General features: G+C 43.7%; 1 protein-coding gene across 5 annotated transcripts in view; it reads left to right on the top strand.

Annotated features, from left to right (window-relative positions):
• Positions 1 to 13,109, top strand: part of dalrd3 (DALR anticodon binding domain containing 3) — a 33,315-nt gene extending 20,206 nt beyond the window's left edge. For 4 of the 5 annotated variants that reach the window (XM_041191465.1, XM_041191467.1, XM_041191469.1 and 1 more), the window contains 2 exons: positions 2,273 to 2,341; positions 4,780 to 5,625. In XM_041191465.1, coding sequence (XP_041047399.1) covers positions 2,273 to 2,341; positions 4,780 to 4,899 — 189 coding nt within the window. In that variant the 3' untranslated portion in view covers positions 4,900 to 5,625. Of the gene's footprint in view, positions 1 to 2,272; positions 2,342 to 4,779; positions 5,626 to 12,999 lie in introns of those variants that run through there. The other variant, XM_041191466.1, reaches the window with a different exon arrangement.
• Positions 13,110 to 15,621: the final 2,512 nt, after the last annotated feature.

Genomic DNA, 15,621 nt, shown 5'->3' on the forward strand with positions numbered 1-15,621 from the left:
TGGTAATGTCACAGGACTAGCAATCCGAAGGTCCACGCTGATGCTCTGGGGACCTGGGTTCACATCCCAGCATGGCAGCTGGTGGAATTTAAATTCAGTTAATAAGTCTGCCATCCTTACCCGGTCTGGCCTGCATGGGACTCCAGACCCACAGCAATTGGGTGACTGTCAACTGTCCTCTGTTGTGTTCCAGGGCAATTAGGAATGGGCAACAAATGCTGGCTTTGCCAATGTCACATCCCATGAACGAATTTTTAAAAAATCTCCTCGGGTTCACCCTCTCTTCCCTTGGAAAGCTTCATAGGCCTCTCAACAACTGATTTTTCACTCATCCCCTTAATTTCCTTCGTGGTGTCCTGTTCCTTGGGAAGGAGGAGAAACAGTTGCAGATTGTTAAATGTCAGACGCAGCCCTAGTGGTAATACTCTTGCCACTAAATCAGAAAGTAGTGCGTTAGAGTCATCCTCCAAAGGCTTGAGCACATAATCTTGGCTGCCACTGCAGTGCAGTACTAAGGGAGTGCTATACAGCTATAGGTGCAGTCATTCAGAGGAGAAATGAAATCCAGGACCCATCTACCACCTCGGGTAATTGCAAAAAATCCCAAAGTGTTATTCAAAGAGGAGTGGGGAAGAACTGGTCCAACATTATAAGACCATAAGACATAGGAGCAGAAATTAGGCCATTTGGCCCATCTAGTCTGCTCCGCCATTAAATCATGGCTGATAAGTTTCTCAACCCCATTCTCCCACCTTCTCCCCGTAACCTTTAATCAAGAACCTATCTGACTCGGTCTTAAATACACTCAATGACCTGGTCTCCACAGCCCTCTGTGGCAATGGATTCCATAGATTCACCACTCTCCGGCTAAAGAAATTTCTCCTCATCACTGTTCTAAAAGGTCTTCCCTTTACTCTGAGGCTGTGCCCTCGGGTCCTAGTCTCTCCTACTAATGGAAACATCTTCCCCACGTCCACTCTATCCAGGCCTTTCAGTATTCTGTAAGTTTCAATCAGATCCCCCCTCATCCTTCCAAACTCCATCGAGTATAGACCCAGTCTCCTCAAACGTTCCTCATATGTTAAGCCTTTCATTCCTGGGATCGTTCTCGTGAACCTCCTCTGGAACCTTTCCAGGGCCAAAACATCCTTCCTGAGATACGGGGCTCAAAATTGCTCACAATATTCTAAATGTGGTCTGACCAGAGCCTTATAAAGCCTCAGCAGCATATCCCTGCTTTTATATTTTAGTCCTCCTGAAATAAATGCCAACATTGCATTTGCCTTCCTAACTACTGACTCAACCTGCAAGTTAACCTTAAGAGAATCCTGGACTAGCACTCCCAATTCCCTTTGCACTCCAGATTTCTGAATTCTCTCCCCATTTTAGAAAATAGTCTATGCCTCTATTCTTCCTACCAAAGTGCATGACCTCACACTTCCCCACGTTATATTCCATCTGCCACTTCTTTGCCCATTCTCCTAACCTGTCCAAATCCTTCTGCAGCCTCCCCGCCTCCTCAATACTACTTGTCCCTCCACCTATCTTTGTATCATCTGCAAACTTAGCCAGGATGCCCTCAGTTCCTTCATCTAGATCATTAATGTATAAAGTGAAAAGTTCTGGTCCCAACACTGACCCCTGCGGAACTCCACTAGTCACCAGCTGCCATCCTGAGAAGGACCCCCTTATCCCCACTCTCTGCCTCCTGCCAGACAGCCAATCTTCTATCCATGCTAGTACCTTGCCTCTAACACCATGGGCTTTTATCTTACTGAGCAGCCTCCTGTGTGGCACCTTGTCAAAGGCCTTCTGGAAGTCCAAGTAGATAACATCCATTGGCTCTCCTTTGTCTAACTTACTCGTTACCTCTTCAAAGAATTCTAACAGATTTGTCAGGCATGACCTCCCCTTGATGAAACCATGCTGACTTTGCTCTATTTTACCATGCACTTCCAAGTATTCTGAAATCTCATCCTTAATAATGGACTCTAAAATCTTACCAACGACTGAGGTCGGGCTAATCGGTCTGTAATTTCCCGTCTTTTGCCTCACTCCCTTCTTAAACGGGGGGTTACATTAGCGATTTTCCCTCAACAGGTGACATGGACAAATCACTTGTGGGGGCTTGCTGTGTGCAATTCAGCTAACGTATTTCCTACATTACAATTGTGAGTAATGGCTATAAAGCACTTTGTGATTTCTGGATGTGAAAAACGCTAGACTTTATCAATTACTGAATACTCTCTTCCCACTATAACTTGTGTTTTAGGTCTGCAAGTTTCTTGTAAACCTCAGCATAGATTTCAGCTCCTATTACAACCATGTACACATACTTGGAGTGAGTATCAATATTGGAAAATTAATTGTTTTACTATCGCTATGTGACCAAACTCAATGGTGGGTGAAACGAGGAAGGAAAATAGATCCATTTTCATAGGACCAAGAGATAAGAATCTCAGTATTGACCTCACCGTGTGCAGATTGTTTCTTTTCCCCTTTTTAAATAAGACTTTGCTCTTTCTCCCTCATTTTTAAATCTCTTTGACCCCTCTCCATAATTTTTCCCACCTACGGAAGTTGCTGACTGAGCTTCAGTGCTATAGATACTAGATACTCAAAAGTGAGGTATCTTGAATCAGCCTCAAGAAACATTGCACCAGCAAGCTGGAGCATGAATCACAGCCAATATCTCCTCTTCACTCTACCCCCTGCCTAGCCCAAAGTGGAGGAACTAGGAGAATTTTGAAGTACATTTCTTAAAGTTCAGACTAGAAAAGAAATGGAGGGTTGGTTAGCTACAGTCAGGAAGATACAAGTTCGAGTTTGATCTCTTGCACTGTACTCCAGCTCCTTTATTATTAATATCCTGACTCTTCATTTTGATTAAAAATCCCTTTGAAGAAAGATCCCGCTGACAAATCAGTTTCAACAATAGAATCTGTTTACGGATGTCATTAGAGGATGGGGATAGGGTTTCCTGGAAAGTAAAGGTTAACTCATTGACACTATGTCCTATCAGTTCACCATCCATCACTACGATGCCATTCATAGATGTGTTGCCAGATTACCAGCACTAATCAAATGTTAAAAAAAAAACTGAAAGCCAATAGACTAAACAATCATGAAGTGTCCAGTGGGTTTTGAAATTAGGAGAGAGAGAGAGAGAACGTGAAATGCAGCATAGCTGAGCACAAACTGGGAAGCAAAATTTCAATAAGAGTGCAGAGCTCAAAGCCCAAATTCACTATAGTCCTAAACCTGGAACCCACTGTGACCCAAGCCAATCACATTACTTGTGAGTTGGTGGGGGAAAATGGTGAAAATCCTCCTCAATGATTTTGGTAAAAAGGTCAATACAAACACAAAATGGGAAATTTAAACAATAAAATCAGATGAATTTCACCCAAGGTTTGTCAAACGAATATCAGATTATTCACTGCGACCTGGGGTTATATTGTTACTCTACAATCTTGCATTTATATAGTGTCCCTGACATACTGAAATATTTCAAGGTACTTCACACAAGAGTTAACAATATTTGAAGACAAACCCACACAAAGATCAAAAGGCAGGTTTCAAAGAGAACCTTAAAAAGGAGAACAAGGAAAAGTAGTATAGGAAGGGAATTCAGGGCCTTAGCAGCTGAAGACGCGGCGATTGGAGCAATTAATACAAGATGTGCATGTGCAGTGTCGGAATATGCAAGTATCTCAGAGGGTTGTAGGTCTGGAGGATGTTGCAGGGATGGAGAGAAGTAGGGCCTTGGAGGGACTTGAAAGCATTTTAAAATTGAGGCTTTGTTAAATGGAAGCCAGTGTAGGTCAATGAACAAAGGGGTGATAAGGGAACAGGATTTGGTGCAATTTAGGGTATAGACAGCAAGGTTTTGGATGACCTCCAGGTAATGGTGGTGTGCAAGATGGGAGGCTAGAAGATGGATGCTGGACAGCAGTGTGTTGATGATGATGACGGAATAGCCAAGTCTAGAGATAACAGAGGGATGGATATGGGTTGCAGCAGCAGAGTCAGGGGCACAAACAGGCCATGTTATGGAGGCAGGAATTGGTGGCCTTAGTGATGTCCCAGATGTGCTCAGAACCTCATCTCGGAGTCAAATGCAACACCAAGGTTGCAAACAGCTGCAAACAGGGAGACAGGTGGAGTCAGTGGCTAGGGAATGGAGTTTGTGGGTCATTCATGGGTCAAAGACAATGGCTTTGGTCTACCCAATATTTAATTGGAGGAAATTTCACTTCATCAGTACCCCAGCGCCACCCCCCACTCGGTTCATCTATATGTTCATAAAGTGACCTAATGTTTGCTGAGCAATGCTTTGGTGTTTTCAAACATGGGAAATAGGGTAAAAACCATTTCCTTGTAAAGCCTAATGTACTGGAACCAAGGAGAGGCAAGATGCTGATTGAGATGAGCTCTTCATTTGGTGAGGTCACTTTCAGTTGTGTCATTAAAAGGAAAGGAAGGCCGATGTATCCTTATGGTTGGACCAATGTGGAGGGAAATAAAGAAAGCATTGTGTGGGAAGGCCACAATATATCTCCCCTCACTTTCAAACAACAACAGAGCAAACTCAGCCTCCCCTACTCTTTCAAGCAGAAGGTTATAGAGCAGCCTGTTGAAGGCAGACTGTCAGCTCACTCTGAAGAGTTGGTATAGAGAGGAAAAATAAACAATCCTACAATCATTTCTCAAATAACTTAGGCCACTTGCTCTGTGCTGTTCAGATTTTACTGCTACTCAGTGCTTCTCACTCCACAGGAACCATTGGAACACTTGTTCAACCAGATGTTTGCTCGCCTACAGCTGATGAAAGCATTGAGAGAAGTGTTTCACTCAGCCCTGAGTACACTGCACATCACCCCGCCAAACCAGCTCTGAGAATCTGGCATGTCACAGATTCTGTACCTCACCAAATTGTGGAAACCGAAAACTGGGCAGTCTTCATATTCCACCATCAAGTCAGCCAAGAGTAACCCTGCCCCAGGCCTGCCAACAGCAAACAGAGCAGTCTCTGTTTGGACCTCCTCCTCATTACCAGATGTGAATGAGATGTCAAAAGTTGAATGAAAACGAAATAGTGCTGATTCCGGAGATCTGAAATAAAAACAGAAAGTGATGGAAAAATTCAAGCAGGTCTGGTAGCACCTGGGAAACAAAGTTAACGTTCTGAAGAAGAGTCATATCGGACTTGAAACGTTAACTCTGTTTCTCTCTCCACAGATGCAGCCAGACCTGCTGAGTTTTTCAAGCTTTCTGTCAAACGTTAAAGTTCAGTGTTTAGACCTACTCCATATACCAGCAAATCAGAAGCTACTACCTTCTGCACATCAACATCTGCCCCAGGAGCATGTATCAAATGAAACCACTAGTCTCAAAATTAAGAATCCTACAGTCACAGTTGCAAAGTTACTTTTGAAATTAGGCCTTATGGTTTGTCTCACTATCGAAAGGAGAATTCCAGTACTGGGCACAGCCCTACAGAATGAACCACCTCACCATAGTAACAATCATTTCTGTCCTCCACGTACTACTCTTGATCTGAACACGTTCCATTTTGTGTTTTGAGATGTAATTTTTAACTAAAATAAAATTGAATTTTAAACATTGGAATTGGTCTTGGGTTAGAATCCATCAACACACACACCCTAATCCCACAGTGTTCTGTGCAGTTTTGGCAGTATCTCACAGCAGGTAGAATTTGATGGAGTGGCTATGGGGGACCATGGAGACTGATCATAGGGTGACGTTAATGCATTTGCCAACTGTTTGCCTGTCAGGTGAGCTTATTTGTGCCACCCTATTTGGATGGAGTGCTGGGTGCTTTATTTTGCTGCTTGGGGAAGCTCATGTTGATGGCAGTGGGTCAGAAGTACCAGTACCTCAAACTGTTGTGAGCAATGGTGTACAGACAAGTCCCATTAAAAAAAGGCAAGAAATACGACTCCCATATTACCATTTACAGCTCCAAACACTGACCAGGCAATGCACACAAACTTTAAAACACAGTTAGACAAAATGTTAATGACCATTAAGGATGTTGTAAGATAAAGACACCGTGGGCAGGATTTTATAGTTTCTGGCAGGGTAAGAGAGGCAGAATGGGAAGTATCCAGTCCCATTTTCCCACCCCTGCCATTTCAGCACATCAGATCAAGCATCAGCCGGCCAATTAGTGGCCAGCCAGTGGAAAGGCCAGCCAATTAGTGCTGTGAAGGGAGGCTGTGCATCCAATTGGGTGTCTAGGGCATTTCATCTGGCAGGAGAGGGGTTAGGCCACCAAACTGAAGGTCCCCTTCCCTCTCACTCCCTCCTTAATTATTATGTCAGCCTATAAAAACTGAACAAATAAAGTCCACTAACAGCCAAACGCTACCACCTTCAGCAGCACTCACTGCTGCTACATGCAGTCACGGTCCCGTTTGCCGGCCATTTCATCTGACCTTGTGCCGTCTCCTTTTACCTGGCATAAATCACTTCCAGGGCTTTTCCCAAATGGAGTGGGCAATGTAGTTAGCTTTTTAACAAGCTTCAATAGCTTTTTTTTCCCCCAAAATGGCAAGCGGGCTTACAATTTTAGGCTTTCATATCGGAGACTGACAGGATGGTATCAGAATGGCGACTTGATGACATCACGCCATATTTTACCCAAGCACAGGCGTTGGGGGTGGTAGGGGGGCCGGGCCTAACTGATTTGCGATTGAATGATCCAGCCCCATGTCTACTTTTAGTGACAACCTTTAGCCATCCATCCTTGATGACAGCCTTCCTGACCTGTCTCCCAAAGCCAGTTCATGCAGTATTGATACACGACAGAGACCAGCTCATCACTGCATCCTCTACATCCAGGAAAGGATCAATTGAGGCATACCATCAAGGAGCAGGAGTAGAGCATTCAGCACCTCGAGCCTGCTCCGCCACCTAATAAGATCATGGCTGATCTGACAGTAACTTGAAATCTGCATCCCACCTACCACCAATAACCTATCACCCGGTTGCTTACCAAGAATCTATCCAGCTCGGCCTTAAAAATATTCAAAGACTCTGCTTCCACCACCTTTTCAGGAAGAGTTCCAAAGACTCATGACTCTCTGAGTGGAAAAAAAATTGCCTCATCTTTGTTTTAAATGGGAAAGCCCTTATTTTTAAATACAGTGAACCCTAGTACGAGATTTTCCCACAAGAGAAAACATCCTCGCCACATAGACATTGTCAAGACCCTTCAGGATCTTGTCTGTTTCAATCAAGTTGTTATTCTTCTATACTCCAGCGGATACAAACCTAGTCTGTCCAACCTTTCCTGATAAGACAACCCACCCATTCCAGGTATTAGCACAAAAGCAAAATACTGCGGATGCTGTAAATCTGAAACAAAAACAGAAAATGCTGGAAAAACTCAAGCAGGTCCGACGGCATCTGTGGAGCGAGAAACAGAGTTGACGTTTCGAGTCCGTATCGGACAATTGGACAACATGGACATTTTCCCACCTTATACACCATCTGCCAGATCTTTGCCCACTCACTTAAACTATCTATATCTGTTTGTAGCCTCCTAATGTCCACGTCACAATTTACTTTCCTACCTATTTTTGTGTCATCAGCAAATTTGGCAACCATCCCATCCATCCCTTCATCCAAGTCATTGATATAAATTGTAAACAGTTGAGGTCCCAGCACTGATCCCTGTGGCACACCACTCGTTACATCTTGCCAACCTAAAAAAGACCCATTTATGCCTACTCACTGCTTCCTGTTAGCCAGCCAATCTTCTTTCCATGCCAGTGTGTTATCCCCTATATCATGAGCTTTTATTTTCCGCAATAACCTTTGATGTGGCCCTTTATCTAATGCCTTCTGGAAATCTAAGTGCAGTACACCCATTGATTCTTTATCCACCGCACATTGCTTGTTATTTCCTCAATTTTATTTTATTTTTTAAAAAGGGACACCCTAGAACATTTACCGCTTTGAATACAAGATGTGAACTTACATTAAGTGGTTAAGAATGAATTAAGCCACACATCCAACACGTATACTTGTCCAGGAGCGTAGTCAAGGGTGACCAAGGCAGCTGTCAGCTCCAGCTGGCTGCATGAATATATCTGCTGGCTTCAAAAATAAATCTTAATTCCATTCCCAGGAGCAGTCAAAAATCCGCAGCCCCAATGTGTTCGCTGGAGAAGCACAGAGGGCTAAGGATTCAAAATGATAGCTCTCCATTAGGAGAGTTTACTTTTAAAAGCTATTCATATTTATGTTTGTACAGCAGGCTGGAGGATGTAAGGAGAGAGTGTTCTTTGGGTTTGAGGCGGAGGGAGTTCTCTACACAAAAGGTTATTTTGTAATCTTTCCCCTTTAATGCTCCATTCATTTCTTCTTAAAAAATCACTGGCTCCCTTTTCACATTATCAACAAGCTAACTTATAATGTTCTCACCCTCACATATGATAAGTAATCTTCAAATGACGTGAACACTTTCTTGAACACCTCTATTCAATCCACAAGCATGACCCTGAGTTTCATGTTGTTTGCTATTTTAGTTCTCAGTCCCACTGCAACATATCTTTTTTTGGCTCCTTACATCGTTTCAATGAAGCTCAAAGAACTGTGCCTCATATTCCAAGTCAGTACTTTGCAGCCGTCCGCGACCCTAGCCAAGGTGTTCCAGTGCAGCTACAACACTGGCATCTACCCAGCTATGTGGAAAATTGCCCAGGTATGTCCTGTACACAACAAGCAGGACAAATCCAACCCGGCCAATTACCGCCCCATCAGTCTACCAGTAATGGAAGGGGTCATTAACAGTGCAATCAAGCTGCACTTGCTTAGCAATAACCTGTTCACTGATGCCCAGTTTGGGTTCCGCCAGGGCCACTCAGTTCCTGACCTCATTACAGCCTTTGTTCAAACATGGACAAAAGAGCTGAACTCCCGAGGTGAGGTGAGAGTGACTACCCTTGACATCAAGTCTGCATTTGACCGAGTGTGGCATCAAGGAGCCCTAGCAAAACTGGAGTCAATGGGAATCAGGGGGAAAACTCTCCACTGTTTCGAGTCATACTTAGCACAAAGGAAGATGGTTGTGGTTGTTGGAGGTCAGTCATCTCAGCTCCACGATATCACTGCAGGAGTTCCTCAGGGTAGTGTCCTTGGCCCAACCATCTTCAGCTGCTTCATCAATGACCTTCCTTCTGTCATAAGGTCAGAAGTGGGGATGTTTGCTGATGATTGCATAATGTTCAGCACCGTTCGTGACTCCTCAGATGTTGAAGCAGTCTATGTCCAAATGCAGCAAGACCTGGACAATATCCAGGCTTGGGCTGACAAGTGGCAAGTAACATTCACGCCACACAAGTGCCAGGCAATGACCATCTCCAACAAGAGAAAATCTAACCATTGCCCCCTTGGCGTTCAATGGCATTACCATCACTGAATCCCCCACTATCAACATCCTCGGGGTTGCCATTGACCAGAAACTGAACTGGACTAGCCACATAAATACTGTGGCTACAAGACCAGGTCAGAGACTAGGAGCCCTGCAATGAGTAACTCACCCCCTGACTCCCCAAAGCCTGCCCCCAAGGCACAAGCCAGGAGCGTGATGGAATACTCTCCACTTGCCTCGATGAGTGCAACTCCCACAACACTCAAGAAGCTTGACACTGTCCAGGATGGTGATGCACTGCAGGAACTCACCAAGGCTCCTCAGACAGCACCTTCCAAACCCACGATCACTACCATCCAGAAGGACAAGTGCAGCAGATAGATGGGAACACCACCAGCTGGGAATTCTCCAAGCCACCCACCATCCTGACTTGGAAATATATCGCTGTTCCTTCACTATCGCTGGGTCAAAATTCTGGAACTCCCTCCCTAACAGCAACTGTGGGTGTACCTACACCACATGGACAGCAGCAGTTCAAGAAGGCAGCTCACCACCACCTTCTCAAGGGCAACTAGGAATGGGCAATATATACCGGCCCAGCCAGCGAAGCCCACATCCCGTGAATGAATTTTTAAAAAAACATCGAAGCTCAAGTTCAACAATTTCAGATCATAATCACTGCTCCCATTCTTTTTGGGCAGATGGTATTGGTAATGGTTCTGCTGTTGCCATTTGCCTCTAGACATACCTTTCATTCCTTTACTTGCCCCATATCACCCACTTTTGCCTGGCATCATCACTTCTGTCATTTAATCATTCCTTTCTCACACCCGATCAAAGACCACCGCCCCCACCTTTGTTTCTTGGCTGCATTTTAGTTACATTGCATAGGCAGAGGGCACACTTCCCTGTGCAGGATGTGAAACCCATAACAAAAACAGAATTACCTGGAAAAACTCAGCAGGTCTGGCAGCATCGGCGGAGAAGAAAAGAGTTGACGTTTCGAGTCCTCATGACCCTTCGACAGAACTTGAAACCCATACGCTAGTTCGTGTACTGGAATTGATTAATCACTAATAAATGATCAAATCTGCCATCTGATTGCTGCATGATCAGCTCTAAATTTACTTCCCGCCTGGAGCTGATTACAAAACACCGGTATTTGTGTCGAGGGGAAAAAGGACAGGGAACTAGGATTGAACAGGTAGACCAGTAATGGATAATAGAATGGTTTGGATCCTACCAGACTGACTCCCTCCAAAGGAGACTCAGTGATTCTCATGATCCTGTTCGATAGAATAGACTTGGAGAGGTTGTTTCCATCTACAGGCAAGACCAGATCTAGGGACCATACAGCAGTTACAGAAGTTGGCCTTTCAGCTGACTCACTTTAAGAGCTACTCAGTGAGTCCCACTCCCCTGTCTTTTACCTGTAGCCCTGCAATTTTTAAAAAACCTTCAGATCGCTATCCAGTTCCCTTTTGAAAGCCACAATTGAATCTGCCTCCACCACACTCATGCATTCCAGATCCGTCACTGCATTAAAAAGTTTTTCCTCATGTTGCCATTAATTCTTTTGTCGTTCACCTTATATCAATATCAATGACCGTTCTGTCAATGGGAACTGTTTCTCCCTATCTACTCTGTTGAGACCCCTCATGATTTTGAACACTTCTATCAAATCTGCTCTCAACTTTGTATTCTCCAGAGAATACAGACCCAGCTTTTCCAATCTATCCATGTAAGTGAAGTCTCCCATCCCTGGAATCATTCTCCTAAATCTTTCCTGCACCCTCTCCAATGCCTTCACATCCTTCCTATTGTGTGGTGCCCAGAATTAGATACAATGTGGATGATGGCGGTGTTACTCACTAATTGGGGAACCAATGGGAACACTGATTTGCTTCCATGGGGGAGATCTGACAAAATTAAGTGACTGAACAGCCAGCGACAGTCCTTCGGGAGGATTTAGGACTCTGGGATCGGAAATCCTGCCAAGAGCTGCCGGCCAATCAAAGGCTGGCAGCTCTCAACTGTTGGCAGTGCCACTGGGAATGGTGGCTGCTGCTGGTAAAGCACCAAGGACTTCACCGGGGATCATTACTGGATTCCTGAACACAGGTGAGTGGGGTGGGTTGGGGGAAATCAACAGCGGGTGGTGAGGAGTTGGGGGGGGCGGTGGGAATGACTTTCAGCGGTCACCCTCTTCCTGGTGTCTGGTCTCTTGATTGGGCACTGAGGCCTGGGAGAGCTGAGCAACTCCCATTTAATCTATGAGCCACCATTAAATTCCGGTGGGTTCAGGGATAATTGATGCGGCTCATTAATGAATCTAATTGACATTCCACCATAAGCAGGCGAGTTGTGTGCATCAACCCCTTCCTGCTTCCGATTTAATTATTGGAGGTTTCCCCACCACTGACGAGCTAACACTGTGATGCTCAGAGCATGGTTACCACATTTTGCATTGTGACAGGCCGGGTTAAAATCCACCCAGTGTTCCAGTTGAGGCCAAACCCGTGTTTTTTTTTAAAAAAAAGTTCACCAAAACTTTCTTACTTTTGTACTCTTATGCCTCTATTAATAAAACCAGAATCACCTACGCCTTATATAATAATGAGATAGTCATTAGTAAATCCAGTAGGGAACTCAGGCAAAACTACTTTACCTAGATCAAGTGGTTAAAATGTGGATCACACAAGGAGCAGCTGAGGGTAATGGAAGAGATACACCAGGTAAACATTAGGGAGAAAGGAATAGATGGTATGTTGATGGGGTTTAGTGAGAAGAGGGTTGTGTGGAACATGAACACTGGTATGGACCGGTTAGTCCAAATGACCCATTTCTGTGCTGTAACAACTTTGTTTTTTCTTATGTGAAAATGTACAAATTTACAAAAACACAATAGAAAACTCAACACACAAGTTCAGGAACACACTACCATGTACACAAGCTGTTAAAATCCATACCTAACATGGTATGCACCATAGTTAGTTTTTAATAGAAGTTTCTTGCAGTAGTAATGAAGGCAACCATATCTATATTACCTTAGCCTATCTTCTTGTAAAAACTTATCACAATCATCAGAAGACACCCAAGAACAGTCTGAGGTAAATTTGTTTCCACTTCCAATAACCTCACAAACAGCTGACCCACAATGCAAATAACTTTGCAATTAAGTAGAGAATAGATGCACCAGCCTTTTAAAGAAACACTGCACACTCACCATCATTTGCTTTGCTAGGGCTGCAAACACAAGCCATCACATGCAAATCCATTTTAAAGGATAGTTAGTTATGATCTGAAACACTTGATTGCTCTTTCCCTCATAATTAATAATGGGAAGCAAGGAAATGGCAGAGACCTTAAACAGGTATTTCTCTTTATCTGTCCTTACACTGGAAGACACAAAAGCATCCCAAGAATAGTAGAAAAGCAGGGGTCAAAAGGGAGGGAGGAACTTAAAGCAATCATGATCACTAGTGGAAAAAGTACTGACAATTTCACTGGAGCTGATGACCTGTATCCTAACTTAAAAGAAGTTGCTTCAGAGATGAATGCGTTGGTTGTAATCTTCCAAACTTTCCCTGGATCAGGAAGAATCCCAGTGGAGTAGAAAACTACAAATGTAACATCTCCCTGTTCAAGAAGAGGGAGTCACTCACCATTCTGACTTGGAAGTATATCGCCGTTCTTTCACTGTTGATGGGTCAATATCCTGGAACTCCCTCCCCAACAGCACTGTGGGTGTACCTACACCACATGGACTGCAGCGGTTCAAGAAGGCTTCTCAAGAGCAACTAGGATGGGCAATAACTGCTGGCCCAGCCAGCAAAACCCACATCCGTGAATAAAAAACAAAAAAAAAAGCAGGAAACTATAGTCTAATGTCTGTCATTGAGAAAATGCTAGAATCCATTATTCAGGAGGTAATAGGACATTTAGAAAATCATATTACACTCAGGCAGAGTCAGCATTGTTTTATAAAATGGAAATGTTGTTTAACATATTTATTAGAATTCCTTGAGGATGTAACAAGCAGGATGAATAAAGGGGAGCCAGTATACATACATATTTGAATTTCTAAAAAAAGGTCCAATAAGGTGCAAAATAAATGGTTACTGCACAAGGTAAGAGCTCATTGTGTTGAAGGTGATATATTAGCATATATTAGGATTGGCTAGCTAACAGGAAACAGAGTTGGGATAAATGGATCATTTTCAGACTGGCAAATATATTAATGACTTGGATGAAGGGACCTACTCTACTGTAGCCAAATTTGGTGATGATACAAGGTTAGGTAGGAGCAAGTTGTGAGGAGGATACAAAGAGTCTGCAAAGGGATGTGGATATGTTAACTGAGCAGGCTAAAATCTGGCAGATGGAATATAATGTGGGAAAATGTGAGGTTGTTCACTTTGGCAGGAAGAATAGAAATACAAAATATTATTGAAATGGTGAGAGATGGCAGAATGCTGCCGTACAGAGAGAATTGGGTGTCATGGTCCCTGGGAAATCATGCCTGACAAGTTTATTAGAATTCTTTGAGGAGGTAACAAGCAGGATATGTAAAGGGAAACCAGTAGATGTAATACATTTGGATTTTCAAAAGGCGTTCAATAAGGTACCACACATAAGGCTTATTATATTATCTTATTCAATAAGATAACAGTCCATGGTGTTGGGGTTAGTACATTAGCATGGATGGAGGATTGGCTAACTAATAGAAGATAGAGAGTTGGGATAAGGGTGGCATTTTCAGGGTGGCAACTTGTAACTAGTGGAGTGCCACAGGGATCAGTGCTGGGGCCACAATTATTTACAATATATATTAATGACTTAGATGAGGGAAGTGAATGTATTATCGCCAAGTTTGCGGATGACACAAAAATAGGTGGGAAGGCAAGTGGTGAGGGTGACACAAAGAGTCTACAGAGGGAGATAGTAGACAGGTTAAGTGAGCAGGCAAAAGCTTGGCAGACAGAATATAATGTGGGGAAATGTGAGGTTATGCACTTTGGCAGGAAGAACAGAGGCTTAATATTATTTAAATGGAGAAAGGCTGAAGAAAGCTGCAGCACAGAGGGATTTGGTGCATAAATCCCAAAAAGCAAGCATATAAGTTCAGCAGGTAATAGGGAAGGTAAATGGAATGTTGTCCTTTATTTCAAAGGGAATGGTGTATAAAAATAAGGAAGTCTTGCTAAAACTATACAAGGCACGAGTAAGATCACACCTAAAATACTGTGAACAGTTTTGGTCCCCTTTTGTAAGGAAAGATATACTGGCATTAGAGGCAGTCCAGAGAAGGTTCACTAGGTTGATCTCAGGTATGGAGGGATTTCCTTATGGGGAGATGTTGAGGAGGTTGGGCCTGTCCTCATTGGAGTTTAGAAGAATGAGAGGCGACCTTATTGAAACATATAAGATTCTTAGGAGGCTTGACAGGGTAGATGCTGAGAGGTTGTTTCCCCTTGTGGGAGAGTCTAGGACCAGAGGGCATAATCTCAGAGTAAGGGGTCACCCATTTAAAACAGAGATGTGGAGGAATTTCTTCTCAGAGGGTAGTGAATCTGTGGAATTCTTTACCGCAGAGGGCTGTAGAGGCTGGGTCGTTAAGTATATTCAAGGCTGAGATAGACAAATTTTTAATCAGTAAGGGAATCAAGGGTTATGGGGAAAAGGCGGGAAAGTGAAGTTGAGGATTATCAGATCAGCCATGATCTCATTGAAGGGTGGAGCAGACTCGATGGGCCGAATAGCCTACTTCTGCTCCTACGTCTTCTGGTCTTGTACATGAATCACAAAGCACTAGCATGCAGGTACAGCAGATAAATAGAGAGACAAAATGGAATGTTACTGTAAGGAGGCTAGAATATAAAAGCAGGGAAACCTTGCTACAACTGTACAAGGCATTGGTTTGACCGCACCCGGAGCACCGTGCATGGTGCTGGTCTCCTTTGTTAAGGAGGGATATACTTGCATTGGAAGCAGTACAGAGAAGGTTCACAAGGCTGATTCCTGGGATGAAGGGGTTGTCTTATGAAGAAAGGTTGGGCCTCTCCTCGTTGAAGCTTAGAAAAATGAGACGTGATCTTATTGAAATACGTAAGATTCTGAGGGGACCGAACAGGGTAGATGCTGAGAGGATGTTTCCTCTCGTGGGGGAATCTAGAACTAGATGGGCACAGTTTAAACATAAGGGGTCTCCCATTTAA

The sequence above is a fragment of the Carcharodon carcharias genome, chromosome 7, assembly GCF_017639515.1.
Source record: "Carcharodon carcharias isolate sCarCar2 chromosome 7, sCarCar2.pri, whole genome shotgun sequence".
Classification (NCBI taxonomy): Eukaryota; Metazoa; Chordata; class Chondrichthyes; order Lamniformes; family Lamnidae; genus Carcharodon; species Carcharodon carcharias.